Source organism: Lissotriton helveticus, chromosome 4_1, assembly GCF_964261635.1.
Source record: "Lissotriton helveticus chromosome 4_1, aLisHel1.1, whole genome shotgun sequence".
NCBI lineage: Eukaryota > Metazoa > Chordata > Amphibia > Caudata > Salamandridae > Lissotriton > Lissotriton helveticus.
This window is the reverse complement of record NC_136063.1, coordinates 2,099,057,035-2,099,079,734: the sequence shown is the minus strand read 5'-3', so window position 1 is coordinate 2,099,079,734 and position 22,700 is coordinate 2,099,057,035. Positions and strand designations below refer to the sequence as shown.

At 41.3% G+C, this 22,700-nt stretch overlaps 1 protein-coding gene across 4 annotated transcripts in view; it reads left to right on the top strand.

The window, feature by feature from the left end:
* The window catches only part of SMARCA1 (SNF2 related chromatin remodeling ATPase 1), a 2,556,005-nt gene that overhangs the window by 1,195,280 nt on the left and 1,338,025 nt on the right, over positions 1-22,700 (top strand). For all 4 annotated transcript variants that reach the window (XM_078688758.1, XM_078688761.1, XM_078688757.1 and 1 more), the window contains one exon: positions 14,277-14,408. In XM_078688758.1, coding sequence (XP_078544884.1) covers positions 14,277-14,408 — 132 coding nt within the window. The remainder of the gene's footprint in view (positions 1-14,276; positions 14,409-22,700) is intronic.

Here is a 22,700-nt window from a genome sequence, read left to right as displayed (position 1 = left end):
TGCCAAATGGTCATCTCAGGCGACTTCAACTGTAACCTTATAGCCAAAACTCGGAATGAAAGTAAAAGGCAAGATAACCAGGGGGCTCGAATATTAGTGAATGAACTAGAAACTCTTGGCCTGATAATTTTGAACGGCAATACACTTGGAGACATACCAGCGGCTGCTACATATTTAAGCGGAAAAGTTTGTACAATTATAGACTTTACTATTATCACCAACAAGTTGCTTCCACATATCAACACATTTAAAATCACTCCACGAGTTGAAAGCGATCACCTACCCCACATCTTGAGAATGAATATTAAGTTAATGCATGCACAAAAAATTAACTCCCTTATGCAACACGCAAAAAAGTTCAATTTACGAAAATTAAAATGGCGGGGAGTGGACTTGAAAATCATACAGGAGACAGCTAGGGAATTTTTGGGCAAATTGGGCCTGCAGTTAGAAGAAGAGCGTGTAAAAACTTGGGAACAGCTGGCCCTGTTATTTGTTCAAAGATTCTCTGCCACTCCTGGTAGTATATTAAGGACAGAGACCAGAAGAGAACCATGGTTCAATAACGAATTAAGAGAACAAAAGAGAGGGATCACAAGAGAGGTGCAACTACAATCACGGGTGGCAAGAATGGGCAGAAAAATTGAGAAACACAAATTGAATGAACTAAGGAGCAACTACAGGAAGAAGCTGAGGAGCGTGAAAACAGCATATAAGGATACCATCTGGACAAAATTATTGAGCACAAGTAAAATGCCGAACAGCAGTGACTTTTGGGGCATAATAAATAAATTGTCTAAAGGACCAAGACTGCAACAAGAAGCAGGTATCGGAGTGGAAACGTGGTCTCAACATGTGCGAAACCTGTACAGTAATACAGTAGCAAGGACCGTAGAAGGGTCCCGCGGGCTGCTTCTCAAGCAAGAAAAATCACAATCAACATCCTATCAGGAAAGTGCGTTATGCAGAGCTTCAGGATTAGAGACAGGTAGAAATTAACTAAATAACTTGCCCAATATAAAGCAATTAAGAGGCATAATATTAAAACTGAAGCTCGAGGGAGCGACAGGTCCAAACGGGCTTCCCAACGCAATTTTTAAAAATGACCCAGATTTCTGGTCAGCTCAGCTTACGCCGCTCTTTAATGAGATCTACACACAGTCTAACGTTCCAGTTTCCTGGAATGGGAATATAATCCATCCTATATTTAAACAGGGAGATCACCGCAAACTGGGAAATAACAGATTAATCTCTCTGATAGATGTAGAGGCCAAGCTTTACGCTTCTTGTCTTCCAGTCCAGCTCCAAGATTGGATGGACGAAAAGAACATAATTCCCAAGTTCCAAACGGGCTTTAGGCAAGGGATGGGTGCCATTCTAGCACTCTTAACTGAATAAGCGCTAAAAAAGAAAACACGGCTGTTCGCATGTTTGTGGATATAAAATCCGCCTTCGCCCGAGTGAGTAGGAGGTGTCTTTGGAAGAAACTCAATGTATGGGGATTGCCTAGTACAATGCTCAATGCTATAACCGCCTTATATAGTGATACCTGGGCAAGAGTAAAGCTGGGTGACAGGTGCAGTACAACCCCAAGCATCCATACGCAGCAAAGTCTGAAACAAGGCTGCGTCCTAGCACCAAGCCTATTTGATTTGTTCCTTTCAGATATTACCACGCACATGTAAAATGCCGATGGCCACCCGCCGAACATGGCCAATGAGTCAGTTTCTGTTTTACAGTATGCCGATTACATCGTTTTGTTGTGCCAAAACCCAATTGGATTACAAAGAGCAATAAACAGCCTAGTAACTGATGGAGCAGATTTCATCTGCAGTCATGCATTGTTTATTTTTTTGTGCTTCAGACAGGCTGCATTTAAATTGCAACGCACATTTTGGTGCAGGTTAAAAACATGGCACATGAAAAACATGAAAGTGAGGCCTGAAAATGCTTTTGCTAAATTAACATGTGTTTTCTTGCAATGTAGAGAAAAAGTGGCCTTTTTACCTTTGAAGATTCATTAAATGTGTTTCTCTCTTCCCAGCTCATCCATGCAATCTAAATTTAATATTCCTGTCTTAATAGACTTTGACTTGTTGCATATTTTGATAAACATTTTCAGTTAATAACACCTTTTTTTATAATGTGTGTGAATTAATAATGCACCAAACACGACACAAGGGACTAAATGCTTGTTTGCATGAAAAGCTATCTAAAACATTAAAGCATGTAGTTGTGTGTGCTGTATTAACAGTGTGCGCTATATTAACTGTGTGTGCTTTTAAATGTTACACTAAAAGCATGAAAATGCTATTTTCACATTTATTTTGCATGTTGTCATAAATAATAGAAAAGCTGCTTTTCACTAATAGCTTGGCTAGGTAAACATTTATAAGGGGTATTAGTATGAGGGAGGGAAACATAATGGACTGATTTACATGAAATTAATATTATCTTTGTGTTTGTTTTATTTTTGGGGCCTACACAAAACATGGCTGCCTGTGAATCCATCAAGGCTATGACTTGCAATTTAATGAGAACGGAACATGCGCAGACTGTGGCAGCTTTCCTCATGACAAGAACAGCGTGAACTGCACATTCTTGTCATTCTGCCAATGTACCAGTTAGTTAAAAGTGTCCATCTAATGCGCTGAGAAGGAAGGAAGGATGAATTAGATTGAAACATTTTTCCTAGTAAATGTTGCAAATGTTTATAAATGTAGTTATTCATGTATGCTTCTTTTGTTAAGACTAGTGAAGTCAGGTTTTTAGAATGAGTCAGGGAAGTGTGACCTCATGCATCATGACTGACCAATCACGTAAAGGTTTTACTGAAAAATGTTACATCTTTGTGTACTCTGCCAATAATTATGGTATAAATACTGTCCTCTCTGGATGGGAGCTGGCACTTCTTCTTTTTCTCAGCTCAGCTGGCTTCTATGGGTTAGGTACGAGAAACGTCCCGGGAGATTGCTGAAGGGCGGGCTTGCGTCCGAGGAGTGTCAGGGGGAGGTTTCTTGCTTCCACGTCATATCTTGGCACTTCATGCCACATTCCTTTGAGGCCTGTGAAGGGCGGGCTGCTTTCCTCTTTAGACACAGACAGACAGAGAGTGCAGTGGATCAGGATAGGATTAGATGCTAATATGTTTTGACTAATTAATTAGGTCTGAAAAGATTTATTTGATTTATGCATTTATTTCTCTTAATAGCATATTTTTGCAAACTATTTAAGTACTGATTAGCTTTGCAAGACTATTTTTCTTAGAAACTCTTTAAGACTTTTGCGCCACATTTTTCATAACTACATGTAATGCTTATATGCAGACTGTAATGTGTTCTGTATTATTGATATTTTTCCTGTTTTCCAAATTCTGTAACCTGATTGATATTTTACTAATGAATAAAGGGTCAGAGAAAAATTAACTTTTTGACTAGAAAATAAAACCCTTTAAAATACTCAACAACTCTCTTTTTTGGCTTACAATAATAATTGTATTTTGACTGTTCATGGTTTATTTAAAGTCTCCTGAAGGTAATACATGGTGTGAAGGGCCCAACACCTTTTGAGCGGTAAATTAGAGGTAGCATGGAGGTTTTACATTGAGAAACTACCAGAAGAAATTACCGCTCTCCATCAGTTTTTAGTAAGCAGAGGATGGTCATTATTGATTAGTTTGGTGATTAGTAATTATTGATTTCACCATCAACTACTCAACTAATGGATCATTGACCTTAAGAGGGAAATAAAATAATTGCCCAAGTTAGATAAATGTCCAAGTCCTGATTCCTGACTCCAATGCTCAGAACCTGAAGATTGACAAAGCAGTACTGGCAGGTGATGCAAGAAGTGGTGTGAGTATCAATAGGGTTGTGAAATGTTGTTAATATGCTAGCATGTATTTTTGAAGTGTTGAAAATAGTAATGATTTTTGCTGTTGGTGAAATTTTGCTCATTTTGAATTGATGGTGTTATTGATTATATTGGTAATTTCATAGGACATAATTTTTTTGGGTATTGATTACATGTTTTAACTCTTCATGTTAAGTTAGTGTCTTGTTCTTTGTTGTCTGGAACACGCAGGTATGCACACCTGTGGAATCCCGGGAAGGAATAGCGGGTGGTAAATGGAAGCCACACTGCACTGAGGTTACTCGTCTGTTGGAATAGCACTGAGAAGCTAGGTAGGGCTGGCAGTGTTAAATTAGGGACTATTTTCTGTGTGAGTGATTGATAGCAAAGAGTTCGCTGGTGAAACTTTGGTCTGATATCACCTAGAAAGGGTCACACTAAAGGAGTAGCAGGTTCTTCTGAGCTTGATTGATAGCAAAAGGGTTCGCTGGTGAAACTTTGGACTAAGATATATCCTGAAGGATAAGTCCAAAGGAGTAGCAGGTTCTTCTGAGCTTGATTGACAGCAAAAGGGTTCGCTGGTGAAACTTTGGACTAAGATATATCCTGAAGGATAAGTCCAAAGGAGTAGCAGGTTCTTCTGAGCTTGATTGAAAGGTAAGCGGAAGGGATTTACCTGTAGTGTTTGAAGAGTAAACGGAAAGTCTTACTTTGTGAAGGGTAAGCGGAATGTGTTACTCGCAGTGAATATAAATCTATCCTTTATTTAGCACAATAAACAGAGTAGCGAATGTATTTATGTTGTTACTAACAGAGTTATTGATTAAGAGAAATATTGCAGTAAGATTTTGTGGAGGGTCAGTGGTAGGTGTAAAACTGACTAAAATTGAGACTGACAGCTTTGGAGAAAAGAAATTGCATTGAACTATTGCAAAAATGAAACTGTTTGAAGGTTTAAAGAAGCTGTTAGGAGGTAAAGTGAAAAATTCGTTTTTTATTGGTGATGCTCCTGAAGGAACACCTGTGCATTTTATGTCTACCAATTTGGGACAAAACACATGTATGTGGGTTCACCAATGGTGCAAGATTACTGAAAAAGAGGGTGCTTTGAGGTTTCCAAAAGATGGTACTTTTGAATTGCAAATTATTGACAAATTAAGGGAAGTGTTATGTGAAATAAAGACACAATCTAAAGCTTCACAATTTGAGGCCTTAAGCATGTGGGAAAAGACAGCAAGAGAAAAAGCATGTGAGGATAAAAAAGTAAAGCACCAAATTCAGGTGAAGGGAATTAGTGGTGATAAAGAGCTTCAAATAAATAATGATTCAGGGAATGAAATAATGGATGCATTGTTAACTGAGTGTCCACCACTTTATGTGGTTCCCATGAAAAATACTGAAAATAGTGCACCAGTAAAAACTACAGGGGTTACTGCTTCTGTTGAACAGAGAGAAATACAGACTGAGAAAACTGTGCAGACATTTTATATTGACCCATTGCCTGTTGATTCAGTACTGACAGTGATACCTCCAGGTGTTACTGCTTCAAATATGACTGATTTAGTTCAAGAATTGAAAACTGCAGATGCACAGATAATGCCTAGAAAAATTATGACTGTCCCAGTTAATATGGGCCCTACTGAAAAGGTGCAAAGGGCTGCAGAAGGAGTGATTATGGCAGGGTTTATTTCAGAAACTCAGAATACACAGATTATTGAACAGAAAGTACACCAAGCACTGAAAGGTGAGGGAAAAATGGTATTTACAACATATGCAGCCCAGGATAAAATAAATATATTTGAAAATGGGATTTTTCAAACCTGCTCTGAGGAAGCAGCAGTAATTAAAAAGATAGAGAACATAGGGGAACATATTAACACAGGCCCTGAAAAAGAGAGACAGCTTAGTGTTTTAAATTCAACATGTGAACATGAAGAAAGTAACAGTCCTTGCTGTTTAAATAATGAAAATGTGAACCAGTGTCAAGAAAAAGAATTACTTTCCCTGAGTAAGGAAACAGCTACATGTTCATTAATTACACATAATGGACTGACAGATTTGGCTCAAAAATATGAAACTGATGTTTCAGGAAGTTTTCCATTTCAGAAAAGTTTTAGGGTACACATGGATGATGAAGAAAATGAGAAAATGTGTTCTTCAGGAATGCATTTGCACATTGCAGAAATAAAATATGGTTTTAAATGCAATGAGCTTGAGAAATTAGGAGACAAGTGGGCAAGAAAACATGAGAAGAAAAAGAAACGATCAGACCTAGCAAGGAAACTGGATAAGGAAAAGAAGCCACCAGATATAATTGAGAAAAATAATAAGCAGAATGAGGGAGAAGCTTTTGCTTACTCATTGAGAGAAATAGTGGGAGAAGTGCATGTTCATATGCCACAGAATAAAAGTGAACTTGCAGCATTTCTGAACACATTCCCACAATTGAGAGACAGAATTGTGCTGTGGTACCCACAAGTTGATGGATTTGATGAATTTTTAAAAGAGTTGTGCATTAATTTGGAAATGTTCTTTTACATTGCCATGCAGACTAAATTGTGGTTTGAATCTAAAGTTGTGGAAAGGCCAAGTGAAATGAAAAGGGTTAGCATGAATGCACCATCATTTTCTGTTGTTATGGAGGAAAATATAGCAGTGATTTATTTCCTGAAGGGCAGAGTGCCAGCAAAGGATGTTGATTGGGTACAGATTAAAAGAGCACAGGATGGAAGTAAAGGTGTTTTGGTTTGTGCAAATTCAGGTATGGATGTTGTACTGCTTGAAAATGTGTCCTTTTGCCATCTTTATAACAGATTTGAACATTGGAAGAAGAAAAATAAATTTAAACATGATGCACAAAAACATGGAGAATTGCAGATGCAAAATATGCCAGTTAAGCAAATGCAAATGTCAGTTCAGAAACAGGTACCTATGGCAGTAATTTCTCAAGCACAGATGGTCCCACAAAATATGGAAAATGCTAAAGTTAATTTAAATAGGTTGTCCAGAGCAAATGTGAATTATTTCCAGAGACAAAAACAGAACCCAGTTCAACAGGTTGCTCTGTTTGCAAATGAGAGTTTTAACACTCGCAATTCTGAATTTACAAATTCCATTGTGAAGGCAGTGGAAAGTCCAGATTTAGTTGCAGGAGTTTTAAAGAAAGAAATTACAAACCCAGTATTAGAAAATTGTGCACCAAAATTAGGCCCATTTGAGGAAAACTGCAAAACTGTTGTCTGTGACTCAGGCCTAGCAGAAAAACAATTATTTTGCAAAGTAAGCAGCTCAGATTACTGTACATCAGATAATGTTATTTTTCAGATTCCTGATGAGGATGTACATTTTAAAATGGCCCATCAAGAGACAGTTGTAGCATTGTTTTCAGAAAAGACTGTTGAAAAATTACCTCTGCTTTGGAAAAAGTAATAAACACAGAAATAAGAGAGTTCACAGAGAAGGATGCCAGGTTAATAAAATGTGCAGAACATGTCTTATTAAAATTTGAACCAGATGACATGTATTCAGGAACACAATCAGTTGCAGGAATTTTACCAATAAAAGGATTTTTGATGGAATTGATTAGAAGTTTGTGTAACTTTCTGATCATAGGTTCACAGAAAATAAATGAAAAGAACAGAATAGTGCAGGAGATTAAAAGCATATTTTTTCCATGTTGTCCTGTGGTACCGAATCCAGCCAATATATTTTTTCACATTCCATGTGGTGAAGAATGGCTTATTTTTATTGATTTTTGCCAAGCTCATGTCACAGTGCCATTGCATGAGAATAGTCAGGAGTACTGTCAAAAAGAAGATGAATGTCTGGGACACAAAATTGGAAAGGGAGGTAGAAAGGTGTCACCAGAGAGGGTGGAAATAATTTCCAAGATGAATTCACCTCAAATTCAGAAAGAAGTCAGGACATTTTTGGGAATGGTTAGCTGCTGTAGAGAGTGGTTACTAAACCTTTCCCTAGTGGCTAAGCCTTTACTGAGGCTGACACACTCAGGTGTGTCTGATCCGCTTCCATTGGACAACAACTGCACACAAGCATTCCTAGAGTTGAAAGAGAAAAAATGGCGCGCCCCAGCACTAGGAATGAAAGTTTATTTGAAAGAAAATACACTAATTTGCAGTGAGAGGGAGGGCTGCGCTCTCTCATTGCTTATTCAAAAAGATGAATGTTTTCAAAGGTCTGTGATGTATTGCCCAATGGCCTTTGACCCTAACTTCACAGAAATGTCAGCAAATGAATTGGATTATGATGAAAATGAATATGAGTGTCTAAATATCATGAAAATATGCATAAAGCCAAATTCAGACTTGAAGGATGAACATCTGAGTCAGCCCAACAGTGTCCTTTTTGTAGATGGCCCAAGTTTGAAAGGTGACACATTAAAAGCAGCACATGCTGTGCTCCTTATACATTATGTTGTCAAAGCTTCATGGCTTTTAGTAATTACCCCAGCCCAAAATTCGAAATTGATTGCCCTTACCATAACATGCAGTATATCTGCTCAATTGGGAGTCACTGTAGTCATGGGAGAGAGAAATGCTAATTCAGTTGCACAAATTTGTGTTCTGTTAGCATGTACATTCTATGGAATCTTCACAGTTAAATTTAAAGAGGCTCAAGAAAATGTTTTTGAAGCAGCACAACAGGGTTGTATCAGAACTGTTTTTGAGAAAAATGACAACTGCAAAGTGGCAAATGTGTTATTGCAAAGACTGATGCCCAGGTATAGATTGCCAGTTTCTCTGAAATCAGATCATAATGTGGTCTCAAAGATAATGAGTGCAGAACAACAGATTGGACAAAGAGTGGATTGTAGCTATCTGCCTGAAGTGTCAAGCATAATAAAGCAACACAATGGCAGCACAGAGTTACCTTTTGCAAAAGACTGTGTTTCAGCAACACTAAAGTGGCTTGAAAATACATATGCAAATGCACTTGTGGAAAACACTGAGGAGAACACTAGCCATTGCTGTGTAGGTCTGGTTGATGTACAGTGTGCAGTTTCTCACCAGATTGCAGCTGCTACACAAGATCTGCATAATGGATGGTGCAACGGCTTTGATCTGAGAGATGCTGTGGTGAAACATCTGAATCTGATCAAAGTGAAAATAAGAGTGAAAGGCCTTGGTTGAAAAAAAAGTGCAAAGGATTGATGGTGCTCTGTCAGAGTTTCACAGCACCTAAGTAGTCCAATTTGCATGGAAAGTATGAGCCATACTAATGACAAGCTGATGACAAATGAGCAAAGAAATGCTGAAACTGTCCTGTTGAATCCTTTTTTATTATTTTAGTTACTTATTTTAAAGAAGACTGTTCCAAGAAGCTACTTACAGAACTCTGCACTAAAACAATTGAGCGTGGCTATATATGATCTGATTACAGACCAGACTTGTGTTTGCCTTAGAAATAGAAGTAACATTGTTATATGCTCAGCTTTTGCAATTTAAAAAAATAAATAAATAAAAAAAAAAAAAAAAAAATACTGTCACTAGTGAAATGAAATATGTGTGATGAATTATAAATCATTTTATTATGATTTGAATTATCAGAAGGGTGGATTTGATGGAGCAGATTTCATCTGCAGTCATGCATTGTTTATTTTTTTGTGCTTCAGACAGGCTGCATTTAAATTGCAACGCACATTTTGGTGCAGGTTAAAAACATGGCACATGAAAAACATGAAAGTGAGGCCTGAAAATGCTTTTGCTAAATTAACATGTGTTTTCTTGCAATATAGAGAAAAAGTGGCCTTTTTACCTTTGAAGATTCATTAAATGTGTTTCTCTCTTCCCAGCTCATCCATGCAATCTAAATTTAATATTCCTGTCTTAATAGACTTTGACTTGTTGCATATTTTGATAAACATTTTCAGTTAATAACACCTCTTTTTATAATGTGTGTGAATTAATAATGCACCAAACACGACACAAGGGACTAAATGCTTGTTTGCATGAAAAGCTATCTAAAACATTAAAGCATGTAGTTGTGTGTGCTGTATTAACAGTGTGCGCTATATTAACTGTGTGTGCTTTTAAATGTTACACTAAAAGCATGAAAATGCTATTTTCACATTTATTTTGCATGTTGTCATAAATAATAGAAAAGCTGCTTTTCACTAATAGCTTGGCTAGGTAAACATTTATAAGGGGTATTAGTATGAGGGAGGGAAACATAATGGACTGATTTACATGAAATTAATATTATCTTTGTGTTTGTTTTATTTTTGGGGCCTACACAAAACATGGCTGCCTGTGAATCCATCAAGGCTATGACTTGCAATTTAATGAGAACGGAGCATGCGCAGACTGTGGCAGCTTTCCTCATGACAAGAACAGCGTGAACTGCACATTCTTGTCATTCTGCCAATGTACCAGTTAGTTAAAAGTGTCCATCTACTGCGCTGAGAAGGAAGGAAGGATGAATTAGATTGAAACATTTTTCCTAGTAAATGTTGCAAATGTTTATAAATGTAGTTATTCATGTATGCTTCTTTTGTTAAGACTAGTGAAGTCAGGTTTTTAGAATGAGTCAGGGAAGTGTGACCTCATGCATCATGACTGACCAATCACGTAAAGGTTTTACTGAAAAATGTTACATCTTTGTGTACTCTGCCAATAATTATGGTATAAATACTGTCCTCTCTGGATGGGAGCTGGCACTTCTTCTTTTTCTCAGCTCAGCTGGCTTCTATGGGTTAGGTACGAGAAACGTCCCGGGAGATTGCTGAAGGGCGGGCTTGCGTCCGAGGAGTGTCAGGGGGAGGTTTCTTGCTTCCACGTCATATCTTGGCACTTCATGCCACATTCCTTTGAGGCCTGTGAAGGGCGGGCTGCTTTCCTCTTTAGACACAGACAGACAGAGAGTGCAGTGGATCAGGATAGGATTAGATGCTAATATGTTTTGACTAATTAATTAGGTCTGAAAAGATTTATTTGATTTATGCATTTATTTCTCTTAATAGCATATTTTTGCAAACTATTTAAGTACTGATTAGCTTTGCAAGACTATTTTTCTTAGAAACTCTTTAAGACTTTTGCGCCACATTTTTCATAACTACATGTAATGCTTATATGCAGACTGTAATGTGTTCTGTATTATTGATATTTTTCCTGTTTTCCAAATTCTGTAACCTGATTGATATTTTACTAGTGAATAAAGGGTCAGAGAAAAATTAACTTTTTGACTAGAAAATAAAACCCTTTAAAATACTCAACAACTCTCTTTTTTGGCTTACAATAATAATTGTATTTTGACTGTTCATGGTTTATTTAAAGTCTCCTGAAGGTAATACATGGTGTGAAGGGCCCAACACCTTTTGAGCGGTAAATTAGAGGTAGCATGGAGGTTTTACATTGAGAAACTACCAGAAGAAATTACCGCTCTCCATCATAAATTATAAGAGTTGATGATGGTTTAAATTATTTAAATTAGAATGAGTCAGGGAAGTGTGACCTATATATAATATATATAATATATAATATATATATTATATATAATATATATAATATATATATATAATAATATAATAAAAATAAATCCCAAAACCAAATTATGGTGGAGGACCAAGTGAAACGCATCCTACTGCCCCGATTATAATATATTATATATTATATATATATATATATATACTGCCTGGATCAGGAAAAATTGGAACTAAACAAAGAAAAAAACAAAAAAAAACAACAAAAAAAAACAAAAACAAATTATGGTGGAGGAGCAAGTGAAACGCATCCTACTGCCCCGATTATAATATATTATATATTATATATATATATATATATACTGCCTGGATCAGGAAAAATTGGAACTAAACAAAGAAAAGACAAATCGTTTGTTTAGTGGATTCCAAAACAACGAAGTTTAAATGGTCGGTGAAAGGGGCAATTGTGGAAGAGCGAGGCTCCTACAAATATCTCGGCGTAACAATCGGGCAGGGCACAACACATAAGGAACATAAACTGGCCATAAAAGCAAAAGCACAATCGTTAATTTATACATACAGATTATTACGCAAAAAACTGGACTGCCCGAACTATAACCATCTGTTAAAAGTAATGGCCGCACAAATTCAGTCCAGCCTGTCATATGGTTTAGCCTCTTGGTGTGGCAAGGAAGCTGATTTATTAAATGAACTTCAGACAAGGAGTTATAAGGCTGTCTTTGACCTGCCAAAGTCTGCCTCCCCAGCTCAGGTCCAGCTGGAATTCGGCCTTCAGAATCAGAAATTTTGGGGCATGAGCGGCTTTGTTAAACTATGCTATAAATTCCGCTTTTCCAATCCAAATACTATGAATAGATTATGCTGGGAAGAAATCAAGCACCAGATGAACCTCGAAACACCGAATTCCTGGGGAAGCTACCTGAGAATTTCATTGGCTGAGTTGGAATTACAAACAGCATGGGGAAATGGGGTTGATAGAGCAAGCTTCAGTAAAGCTGCTAATGGTGCAGCTAAAAAGAAATCTCTGCTGGAAGACAAAAAAACAATTACCAAGCGCCGGCATGGGTGGACCATCATCAACTCTTATAAATCCTTAAAGCCACAAGCATATCTATCTGCTCACTTCAGCTTGCAGTTAAAAAAGAGCTTCACAAATTATCGAATGGGCTTGCATGAATCAAAAGACCTGCAGCCATCTTGGAAAAAGTCCTTCCAAACCGCTAACTGTCGATTATGTGGTTTTCAAGTAGAATCTTTAATCCACTTATTATGTGTATGCCCAGCAGTCACGGACCAGAGGAGACAGTACTTAAAATTCATCTTCAATGATCTGAATATTCGTTCGTGCAGGCAAGCTGGTTGGAGGGTACTTCCATTATCTTGGCCTGCCAGGGGGTCAAATACATGACAATGGTTAGAAGACTCTTACAGCAACCAGATGGGGAGTAAACTAAATAAGTATGACCTGCGCGGCAAGGCCACAGTTGACCCATCAATGTAATAAATGGATTGAATGTAAAATCATTAGGAGACCCTTTCTAAACATTATACTTTTCTGAGAAATCGTGCTCTCCTAAAAAGAATTTGCCTCCTTTTAGGGTTCTCTATTTTTTAATTAGGCTGTTCTAGTTTTAAATTGTAGCACCCATTATGATGTCATACCGTGCCGACTAACTGATAGTCTGTGTTTTGTGCTTTCCATTCAGCAGAGTGGGAGAGATTATACCATAGTAAGTTAAAGCACTATAAGGGTTTTAGCTAGGAAAATGATACTGTAACCAGGTATCTCAACAAACGTGTTCTTAATAGTTTGAATCGAAAGATAAGCACTTGCACTTTGCCAAATAACTAACGGGATTGCGGTAATGTCTTCTGGTTTTATATTGTGAATGTAATGAAACTCTTTTATATGTTTTTATTCGTATTGGGGGGTAATTGTAAAGATTTTAATTAATCATACAATAAACTATTACTGACTGACTGACTGAGTGTTGACTGTCTAGTCGTTTTGAGCAGGGACTTTGGGAATGATGTGGATATCCACTTTGTCAGGTTAGGAGTGCCGCATCAAGCTGTTTGAACTCTTTAAGAGCCATGTGTTCATTTGGATGCTCTACACTTCAGTGAATTTGAGATGGTATCATTATATACAGACTTTTTCATGTCCCTTAGACCCTGGTTTAGAGGAGGGCACTGAATGAAAATTCACTAAGGAATGCCAGAAATACTATTCTAGCCTCAGGTATGAGCGGAGTTCTCAGACTTTAGATTTGTGGATGTTCTTCCGGAAAAAATCCTCCAGCTCCAGCTTTCATCTTGTTGTCTGGGGGCACTACCACATAATGGTGTCATATAGGCAACCACATCTAGAGTGACTGATTCGCCATCATGTCTGGCACCATTAGTTCAGCAACAGTCTGCTATGCAAAAGGTGGCTTTCACTTAAAGGCAGCAAGCAAGCGAAGATGGCCAAATACATGGTTATGGACAATGGCTCCTTACCTTTAAGGCACATTTCCATTGCTCACATTTGCTGGTGTAAATTTCAGTCGCATTGATGGAAACTGATGAATTTTCCATCGGAGTGTTACTAGCAAAGTGGCTCCTTTATTGGTGGTTGTATGTCAGAATACCGAGAACAAAAGTCTTGCGGAGTTAAAATATTGAGAAACAAAATAACATTATGGTAAGTGCATATAGGGAACTATAAATTGACTATTCTAAACACCATATCTATGTACCTTCATAATATATATTTTGTAAAGGTACTTATGCAAAGTTAAGTATAATGAACCTTTAGCTACCTGTATATACTTAACTGTCACATTGTTTTGTTCACAGATATTTAGGCTGCGATATTTGGCCCCGCAACATTTTGTAGTCCATATTTTGGTAGTTTGCACATGTAAATTTTTCTTATATTTTTCCTTAGTTTTGACATGTCTAATTTATTCTGCATTTTCAGCTGTCCGAGATAGTTCGTGAATTCAAGACCACAAATAGATTACTACTAACTGGAACCCCCTTACAGAATAACCTTCATGAACTGTGGGCATTACTCAACTTTTTGCTGCCGGATGTCTTCAATTCTGCTAATGTAAGTATTCTTACATATAAGTGTATGTAGATTCAATTTTTTGAATATTGTAGCATGTATAGTTCCAAATGATTTTCACTCACTGAATTTAATATCGATGAAATTATATATGCAACTGTCACCTTATTGCAAAGATACCTTTCATTGTATGAAACTTCAATTGTTTTTTAACTGTTACATTTATTGCTCTGCTGGATGGTTTTCGACCATTACTTTTTTATGTTCACTGGCTTTATCTTAAATACTTGGAGGGATTGCGAAAAACAAGGACCCCCTGGGCACTGGTACCAGTGAATTCCTAGGGCAGGGACAACAGTATGTGAATAAACACCCGGCCTAGGCAATCAATAACAATGCCAAAACACGTAATGTAAATTGACAGTGAGGACTAAAGGTGAACGTAGAGAGTTAAAATAAATCAAGACTTTAATGTAGACAGTTTAAAAATCATACAGATACATTGCATCTTCATGAGCATACACAATCGACATAATAATAAAAAGGACAATATACTTCATTACTCATTATACATCTTAAAAATAAAACACGTTTAATTAATAAAATTCACACTGTGGCGATTTTAACTCTCTACGTTCACCTTTAGTCCTCACTGTCAATTTACATTACGTGTTTTGCCATTGTTATTGATTGCCTAGGGTGTTTATTCACATACTTGTATCTTAAATACTACCAATGGCTTCTACAAGGATTTCAAAGCAGGAAATTGAGTGATGATGTGATGATGTGTACATGTTAAAAGTGCCTATTCAAACCTATTCACCATTATTCACAACATATCTATCTCTAAGATTATATTTTGGACATGTCATACTGCAAGCAATTGTTTCAGGATCCGGTAACGAGGGTGGCAGCAGGTTCAAAACTGGTGCCTGGCGTTGAGGGCGGTGTGCCAATTACGCCACCCCCCCTCCCGAGATCCATGGTGTGTATCCGATTCACCATTAAAGTGCATTTTTTCAATCATTGTGAGGTCTCCTAATTGGAAGAACCTCAGGAGGAGTTCGCTCCTTCTCCTTGCACTTTTTACACTCTATTTTTACTTTCACGTCCCTAGGTCAGGGTGGGCCTTAGGGTGCTCATACCGCCAGGGATTAGTACACATTTGTCCTGATGGATGCCTGGTAAATTTACACTGTTTCAAGGCAGAAACATGTTGACTGATTCTTAACTTACTGGAAATAACCAAACAATTTATTTGGTCTTTTTTCCTACATGATTTTAAGTCTGTCCCAGTGATCAAGTAATAAATCTCTTTTTGAAACACTGTAGACATTTTTAACCATCACTATCACCTCCTAATCACCCACTACACGTCTATCTTCACAAAAACCCGCTCCGCAGTAGTCCTGGCATTGTAGCACACTGGAGAGGCACTCGGCCTCTTTAGTGGAGCCCGATGATGAAGCATGTCACCAACCAGGTTGGTGAGTGAGGGCTTTCTATATTGACCCGAGAGGGGTCATATACCTTTTTTCCTGCTCTAATTGTATCCTAGTTGTATTCTTGGACACTCTTGCTTTGTTTAAACAAATATAACAGGGGACTAAGAGTGTTTCCTGACTCTCCCTATCTCTCCTTTTGTTTTCCTCTAGCTCTATACTTTGACAGAACTAGCAAAAGTAGCATCTTCCCTGTGGATCCTTTTGAAGACTCAGCAAAATACCTTAACGTGTATTAATACTAATAACCAGTGATGGAGCTTCCTGGCTTCCATTACACGATCATTGATCGCTGAGCCCATAGCTAAGCCTACAGTTGCATTCTCACTTTTAGAGGATTTTATTTTTGGCAGTCCACCATGTAGGGTGTTAGACTAATCAATCCAGGAATGGAAAATGTTGCATTTATTGATATCTTATGCAATTAAGGGCATCATTTTCTGATAGACATGCCTCACCACTGACTCCTCACTTTGTGAATTTCTCCAGGCGCCAGACTGAATCTGGAGAACTTTTTGATAGCAGTTCCCTCGTGCAACGGTATGTGGTATCACATGGCTCTGTGTCACATCTGTCCTGCCCTAGTTGTGATGTTGAGGCCACTATATCTACGCCACCTCTATGTGCTGACATCAATTCCTCTCTTTCCGTCCCTTCTGTCTACATCAGGAGCTCCATTGAATCCTGGCAGATTGACAGGTTTCTTTTCCCACGGGGTCTCTCTCTAGTGCTTCAGCTCTAGGCACAAATCAATATTGAGCAAATGCTGTACAAAGATAAACAAGAAGGCCATCTACAACCATGAAGCCAGACTTGCTCTCCCAGAAATTCAGAGGAAGTCGAAGAAGGTCTGGTCCCAGTGAAGATCTAAGGAACGGTTGTGCTCAACCTACCAAGGCTGCTCTTGTGGCCATTCGCCCTCAAACTCCAGGAGTTCAGGGAAGTCAAAGAAAAATAAGAAGCTGAAGCACAGGTCCCCTTCATCTCACTACTCCCACTGTTTGGAGTTGTGCATTGCCCCACGTACTTCCAGTGCATGAAGTTGTGAACCCCCCATTGAAAATCGATTCAGTGTTTGGTTCAGATGAACCATGACTTTCCTGGGACGTCAGCGACCCCTCAACAGCTCCACAAGTTCAAAATTACCCCAGACTGAATTTTTAGTACTCCCTTGAATATCTCGGGAGTGCCTTTGCTCTTTAAGGATCCAAGGTGGCCTCAGTTTGGTTATTATCGGCGGATTCGTCCCTGACTGCACCACTCAATCTCGCTTTGAGCTCATTTCCTGAGCCTAGCCCCATGAGATTCAACATCAGAGACCCATCCAAGGCTGCCACCCCGGACCTTGATGCCGGGTCTGACATCACTGACTTCTGAACCAGAGTCAATAGTTTTATTGGACTCCGAGAATCAATCCCACCCCCTCAGGTACACAGCATGCCTGTACTCTTATTCGGGCCCTGGACAACCTCCTGCTGATGATGAACTCTGTGGTGAGGAGAATATCTTTTTAGATTTACGAGATTCCAGTGCCCTGGCTACATCTCCAGAAATTTACCTTTATTAATCCAGCCAAGTTATGGCAACAGAAGAGTCTGTCTCCTTCATCTCAGTTATTAGGAGGGAGTCTGAAGCTCTAGATGTTGCACTACCAACAATGGCCATAAAAAACAAATGTCCTGGCTGAGGTGCTCAACCCAGGCCGAACAAGACACCAAACCTCTGCTCTTGTTTAATGAGTCCATTACGAATGTGCTGGTGGGCACTTACGCAAAGCTAGGTTCTTGCCTTCTGGTAAATTGACAAGTGGCAAGGCTGCATAGACCTGCTCCTGGGGAATCCAGATTTTCTGCTCCCAATACCCCACTCCAGAGAATTTAGAGATCCAAACATCTACTAGACACCTTAACCCTAATATTGTTCTTACATCTCCCCAGATCGGGAATCAGAGTGGAAGGAAACATTTTCCAAGTGTATGTTTTCTTCTGTCAACCTTGCCCTCAGGTATTTCAATACTAATTGCCTCATGGGCAGGTACTCTCATTCGCTGTGTGACATAGTGGTAGACGCATTGCCGGCTGTCCCAGATGAAATATGGCTAATCCCACAACACTGTATCTTGGATGGCCAGGTTGCAGCAAAATACTCTTATCAGATTGGGCATGATGCCACTGACTGACTGGGTAGGGCAGTTTGAACTATTGTGATGCTTTAGCACCAGCTCTGGATTTGCTCAACGGGCTTCTTGTCCGATGTCCCTAATGGACATGCCGGTCAATGACTTTAGGTTGTTTGGAGCAAAGGCGGACTTGGCATTGGACAGGTTTAAAGAGAGAAAATCAATTGCCTGCTCTCTTGGTCTAACTTCGCTTATTCCCCAGTTCTCCAAACAAACTCGCCCCTTTCAAGGCTTCATCAGGGGAAACCAGCGGAGGCAATGCCAGTATGTACCTCTGCAGCAACAGGCCTCCCAGTCTTTTCAAGGTAGAGGCTGGGAATCAAGCCGATTGTGCCCAGGCCTCCAAGGGCAACGTTCTAACCAAACATCAGCCCCTCCTTTGGCAGCTGTCCAAAGTACTTTAACTTACTCTCTGCTGCGCACAATCGGCAGGTGGGAGGCGCATCCTTTTTTATCTCCCTGAGTGGAGGAGCATCACTTCATACAAGTAGGTGCTCCAGATTGTAGAATACACTTACTCCATACCTTTTCTATTGCATCCCCTGGATCTGCCATACTCACTGCAAAAACTCCCAAAAGACCACTTATCCATACTCTGAAGAGAAGTACACGCTTTCTTGTATAAGGGAGCCATAGAAAGGGTGCCAGCATCAGAGATAGGGACTGCCTGTTACTCCCATTACTTTATGGTGTTGAAAAAGGATGGAGGCCTCTATCCTATCCTATATCTGCGTCCTCTGAAATTGCCCTTCCGGAAGAAAACGTTCAAAGGGCTCATATTGGTACAATTTGAATCTGTCCTCGATCTGAGAGACTGCATGGTGGCATTGGATATGCAGGGCACCAAATTCCACATCCACGTCCTACAGGCCACAAACACTACCTGCGGTTTAATTTAGGCCAAGAGCACTTTCAGTTCACCGTGCTCCCATTGGCCTTAACAGTGCAACTGGGGTATTCACAAAGGTGAGGATTGTGGTTGCTGCTACTGAAGGAGGGCTCGCTTCAAGCTCTTCCAAACCACCTCCCGACGACGGCCGACCTGTCAACATCATTGGGCTTTTCCAGCAACATGCTGGAGTTACACCTGACTCCTTCATAACAGCTTCACTTCATTGGAGGTATCTTGGACACAGCTTTTCCAAGATTTCCCTCTGCCTCAATGAGCCCAGGATATTGGAGCTATGATACTGAAGTTCAACCCTTGGTATCCTTGAATCCGCTCATGGACCACAATGCTCATGGGATCAGTAGTCTCAGTGAGCTCAAGGCATGGCCTGACCATTGGCCATAATGGCTGCTCGGAGCTGAAGCTCCATGAGAACCCTGCACATCAACGCTAAAATGCGAACTCAAAACTGCATTGTTGCCTGAAAAAGCCTACAGACCAGGGTGCGGAACGGCTGCTGTGACCGGAGATCCCCTTTTTATGCTTTGAATTGCAACAGAACCACCGGCAGCCGAGTGCAGCCTGACATGGCCGCAGGCAAAATGGTGCCAGAGCCCGGACAAAGTGCGCACTGGGGAAAGGATGGCCCAACGAGCTGAGCGATCCAGCGCCCCCATGAAAGAAAACTGTGCAGATGACCATGGGCCCGCTGATGAAATCGCCGCCCCTGCCCGGGGTGTATCGGAAGCCAAAGCTGCGGTAAAAACCCTGCCTGCACTGCAAACTTGGAAGCTGAGAGGGAGGAGCAGGCTACATCCGCACCGGAGAGTGCAAGGTACGGGTGCCCTGTGAGAATGGCCCTCAGAGGCTCGGCGATGGCGAGGTGAACAACGCTCTACTGCTCACCATCCCGCACTTACGAAGGCCGGGAAGAGGGTAGCAAGGTCCAATCCCTTGCATCCCACCACCCAGTAACGAACAAACACAGCAGGCCATCCAGGAGGAGATCAGGGTGGGGAAGAGAAGGAGAAGAGAAGCGGCCCAACATGTAACAGTGACAAGAGCGTAGGTTTGGCGGTAGTGAATGAATGTAGAGATCCCGTACTGCAGCGGATGCGGTGGGCGAGAGACACGATGATCCTTCCCCCCGCTCCTTCACTTGCCTCGAACCGCTGATCAGAACGAAGAATATAAAGGGAAACCACTCTAAAAGCAGCGGCTAAGGAGGTGAAGACCAGAATACTCTGTGATAAACTCGCAAAGGGTGGTCTGGCTGCAACCTTTACCAAGCCATTGACATTACATCAAAGTGACTGCCTAACAAGAGTAAAGATTGAAAATTCATCAAAAATAAGAAAGGGCCTGAGTAGCAGGGCTGTACGTGCCCAAAGGGAAATGACACGCAGAGATCCCAAACAACCCAAGAACCTGCGCAAACCAGTACTATAGTGGAGCGGACAATAGCTGGAATAACGGGACACAGCAGCCCACTGGACGCGAGCACACTGTTGCTGGATTTGAGGTCCGACTTCAAAGCACTAGATAGCCGATTTGACTCCTTGTATAAAAGACTTGACTGATTGAGAGAACAGCTCAGCTGGACACAGCAGAGGGGCAAGTTTCAGATCTCGAGATGGCGCAGCCCCAACAGCCAAGAAGACTAGAGAGGGTTATGAAAAGGATTGCCACTAAAAATGAAGATTTAGAAGCAAGAAGCCGAAGAATCAATGTGTGGATAATGGGGATGCCAGAATCCACTAATACAGGAAGAATGGATCAGTTTGTTTATTGCCGGACCTATTTGAAACAAACACTTCCCGTCTACGTTTGTTGTGGAACGAGCACACAGAACACTAGGAGCACGACCTAACCCTGGGTGCCCGCCCGGACCCATTCTTGCACGATTACTACATTTTAGAGATCGGGATACCATTTTGCTAGTAGCCCGTGAGACTGGGGATTTATCATGGCAAGGATCATCCCTATCCATGCAGGAGACCAGGCGCAAATTCACAGGAATGAAATGTTGTATCCAGCGTGACTGAAAGTTGATGTGAATGGCAAATCACTGGTTTTCGATAGCCTCACGGACGTTCAGAATCTTTGTAGCATAAACACCGGAGGAAAAACAGTGGCTCTAGGGACCCAAGCAAATTACCACCGGACATCCACTCAAGCGCAAGCGTGGATCTCTTTACGTCCAGCTGAAGCTGAGACTCACGCTGTTGTTTTTGGGAAACTACTGTTGTTGCTGTTTGATGACTGAACCTGTTGCAATTCTGTGCTGATTTAGTGATAATTAGTAAGTAACCCCTGGATGCAGCTAAGTAAGGCCTGATTTGGATAATATGTTGGTGTGCGGAGAGCTCACGTAGCGCATAGAGAAAATGTTAAGTTGAGTGATGGAGCTTTGGGGAGTGAACCTGGTAGACAGCTAATAGGTTTGGGAGGGGGGAGGGGATGGGCAAAGTAGGGTTTAGAATGTTTGAAGTTATTGTTAAGGATATCCGATAGAGACATCTAGCCGCAGATTCCTTAACTTAGAATATCTCCCCAGGCGTCAGACTGGATCCGGAAAATCTTTTCCCCCCAGCAATAGCTCTGCACGTCGGGAGGGGGCGTCTCCCGGCTCTGTCCCAACGTCGTCCACGGAAGTGACGTCAATGGAGCCATATAAGCCCCTCCGGGCGTGCTGACGTCAGTTTTCTTCTTTTCCACATCCTAACGCGGATTCAGGAAAGTCATACCTCGGGCCTGTTATTGTTTGTTACAGGCCTTTTCGACGCCCTTTCACGTCGGGGAACAGTGTATCAATGCCCTTTGTGGGCTTCAACCGTGTCGGTCCTGCTCCCGACAGATGCCAACAACGGGCCTCACAAACTCTGTATATGGTGCTTGGGAGAGTACCATAACTCCGTGGAGTGCAACGTTTGCCGCATGGAGCTGCTGTCTGCCCAGATGTCCCGAACGGACACCTCGCGACGCAGGTCTCCTTCTCCAGTGGAGTCATCCACGCGGCGTGGCCAGTCCCAGTCCATCGCCGTCATTAGCCTACCTCAGGTAAGCATTTCCCCCCCTCCCTGCTGCGCCTCCGGGCCCCACAGGTGGGGCTAGGGACTCAGGTTGGGACACCGCGGGCGGGTTTACCCTCGGCGCCAACCGAGTGCCCTGACTATGACAATAGAGTCACCGCAGGTAAGCATCCCCCCTCCCTGGCGCGCCTCCGTACCCCATAGCGGTGGTAGGGACTCAGGTTGGGACAACGCTGGCGAGTTTGCCCTTGGCTCCAATCGAGAGCCCTGACTCTGACACCAGAGTCGGCGCAACGCAAGGAAACGGCCTGGAGGGGCATCCAACGATGTTTAGCCCTTCCTTAGCGCTGTCGCACAGCCTTCCGAGGCTCCCTGCGGGATCACTGGAGGTGGCTGCAGTGCGGTGCACGACACCGCTTCGTCATTCTCTCTCCCCCTCGGGGAATGATGAATCTACGATGGTCCGACTCTGAGTGGTCGAGGCCTTTTCAGAGGTCGCCGATGCCGGCTCGACTCGAATGATCGGGACCTTTTCGGAGGTCACCGACGCCGGCTCGACTGAAGGAGTCGAGGCCGTCGGAGGCCACTGGCTCAACTCGAGGCCTTTTCGGAAGTTGCCAACTCAAAGGGTCGAGGCCTCTTCGGAAGTCACCGGTTCGACTTGAGGAGTCCAGACCTTTTCGGAGGTTTCCGGCTCAATTCGAGAAGTCAAGGCCTCTTCGGAGGTCACCG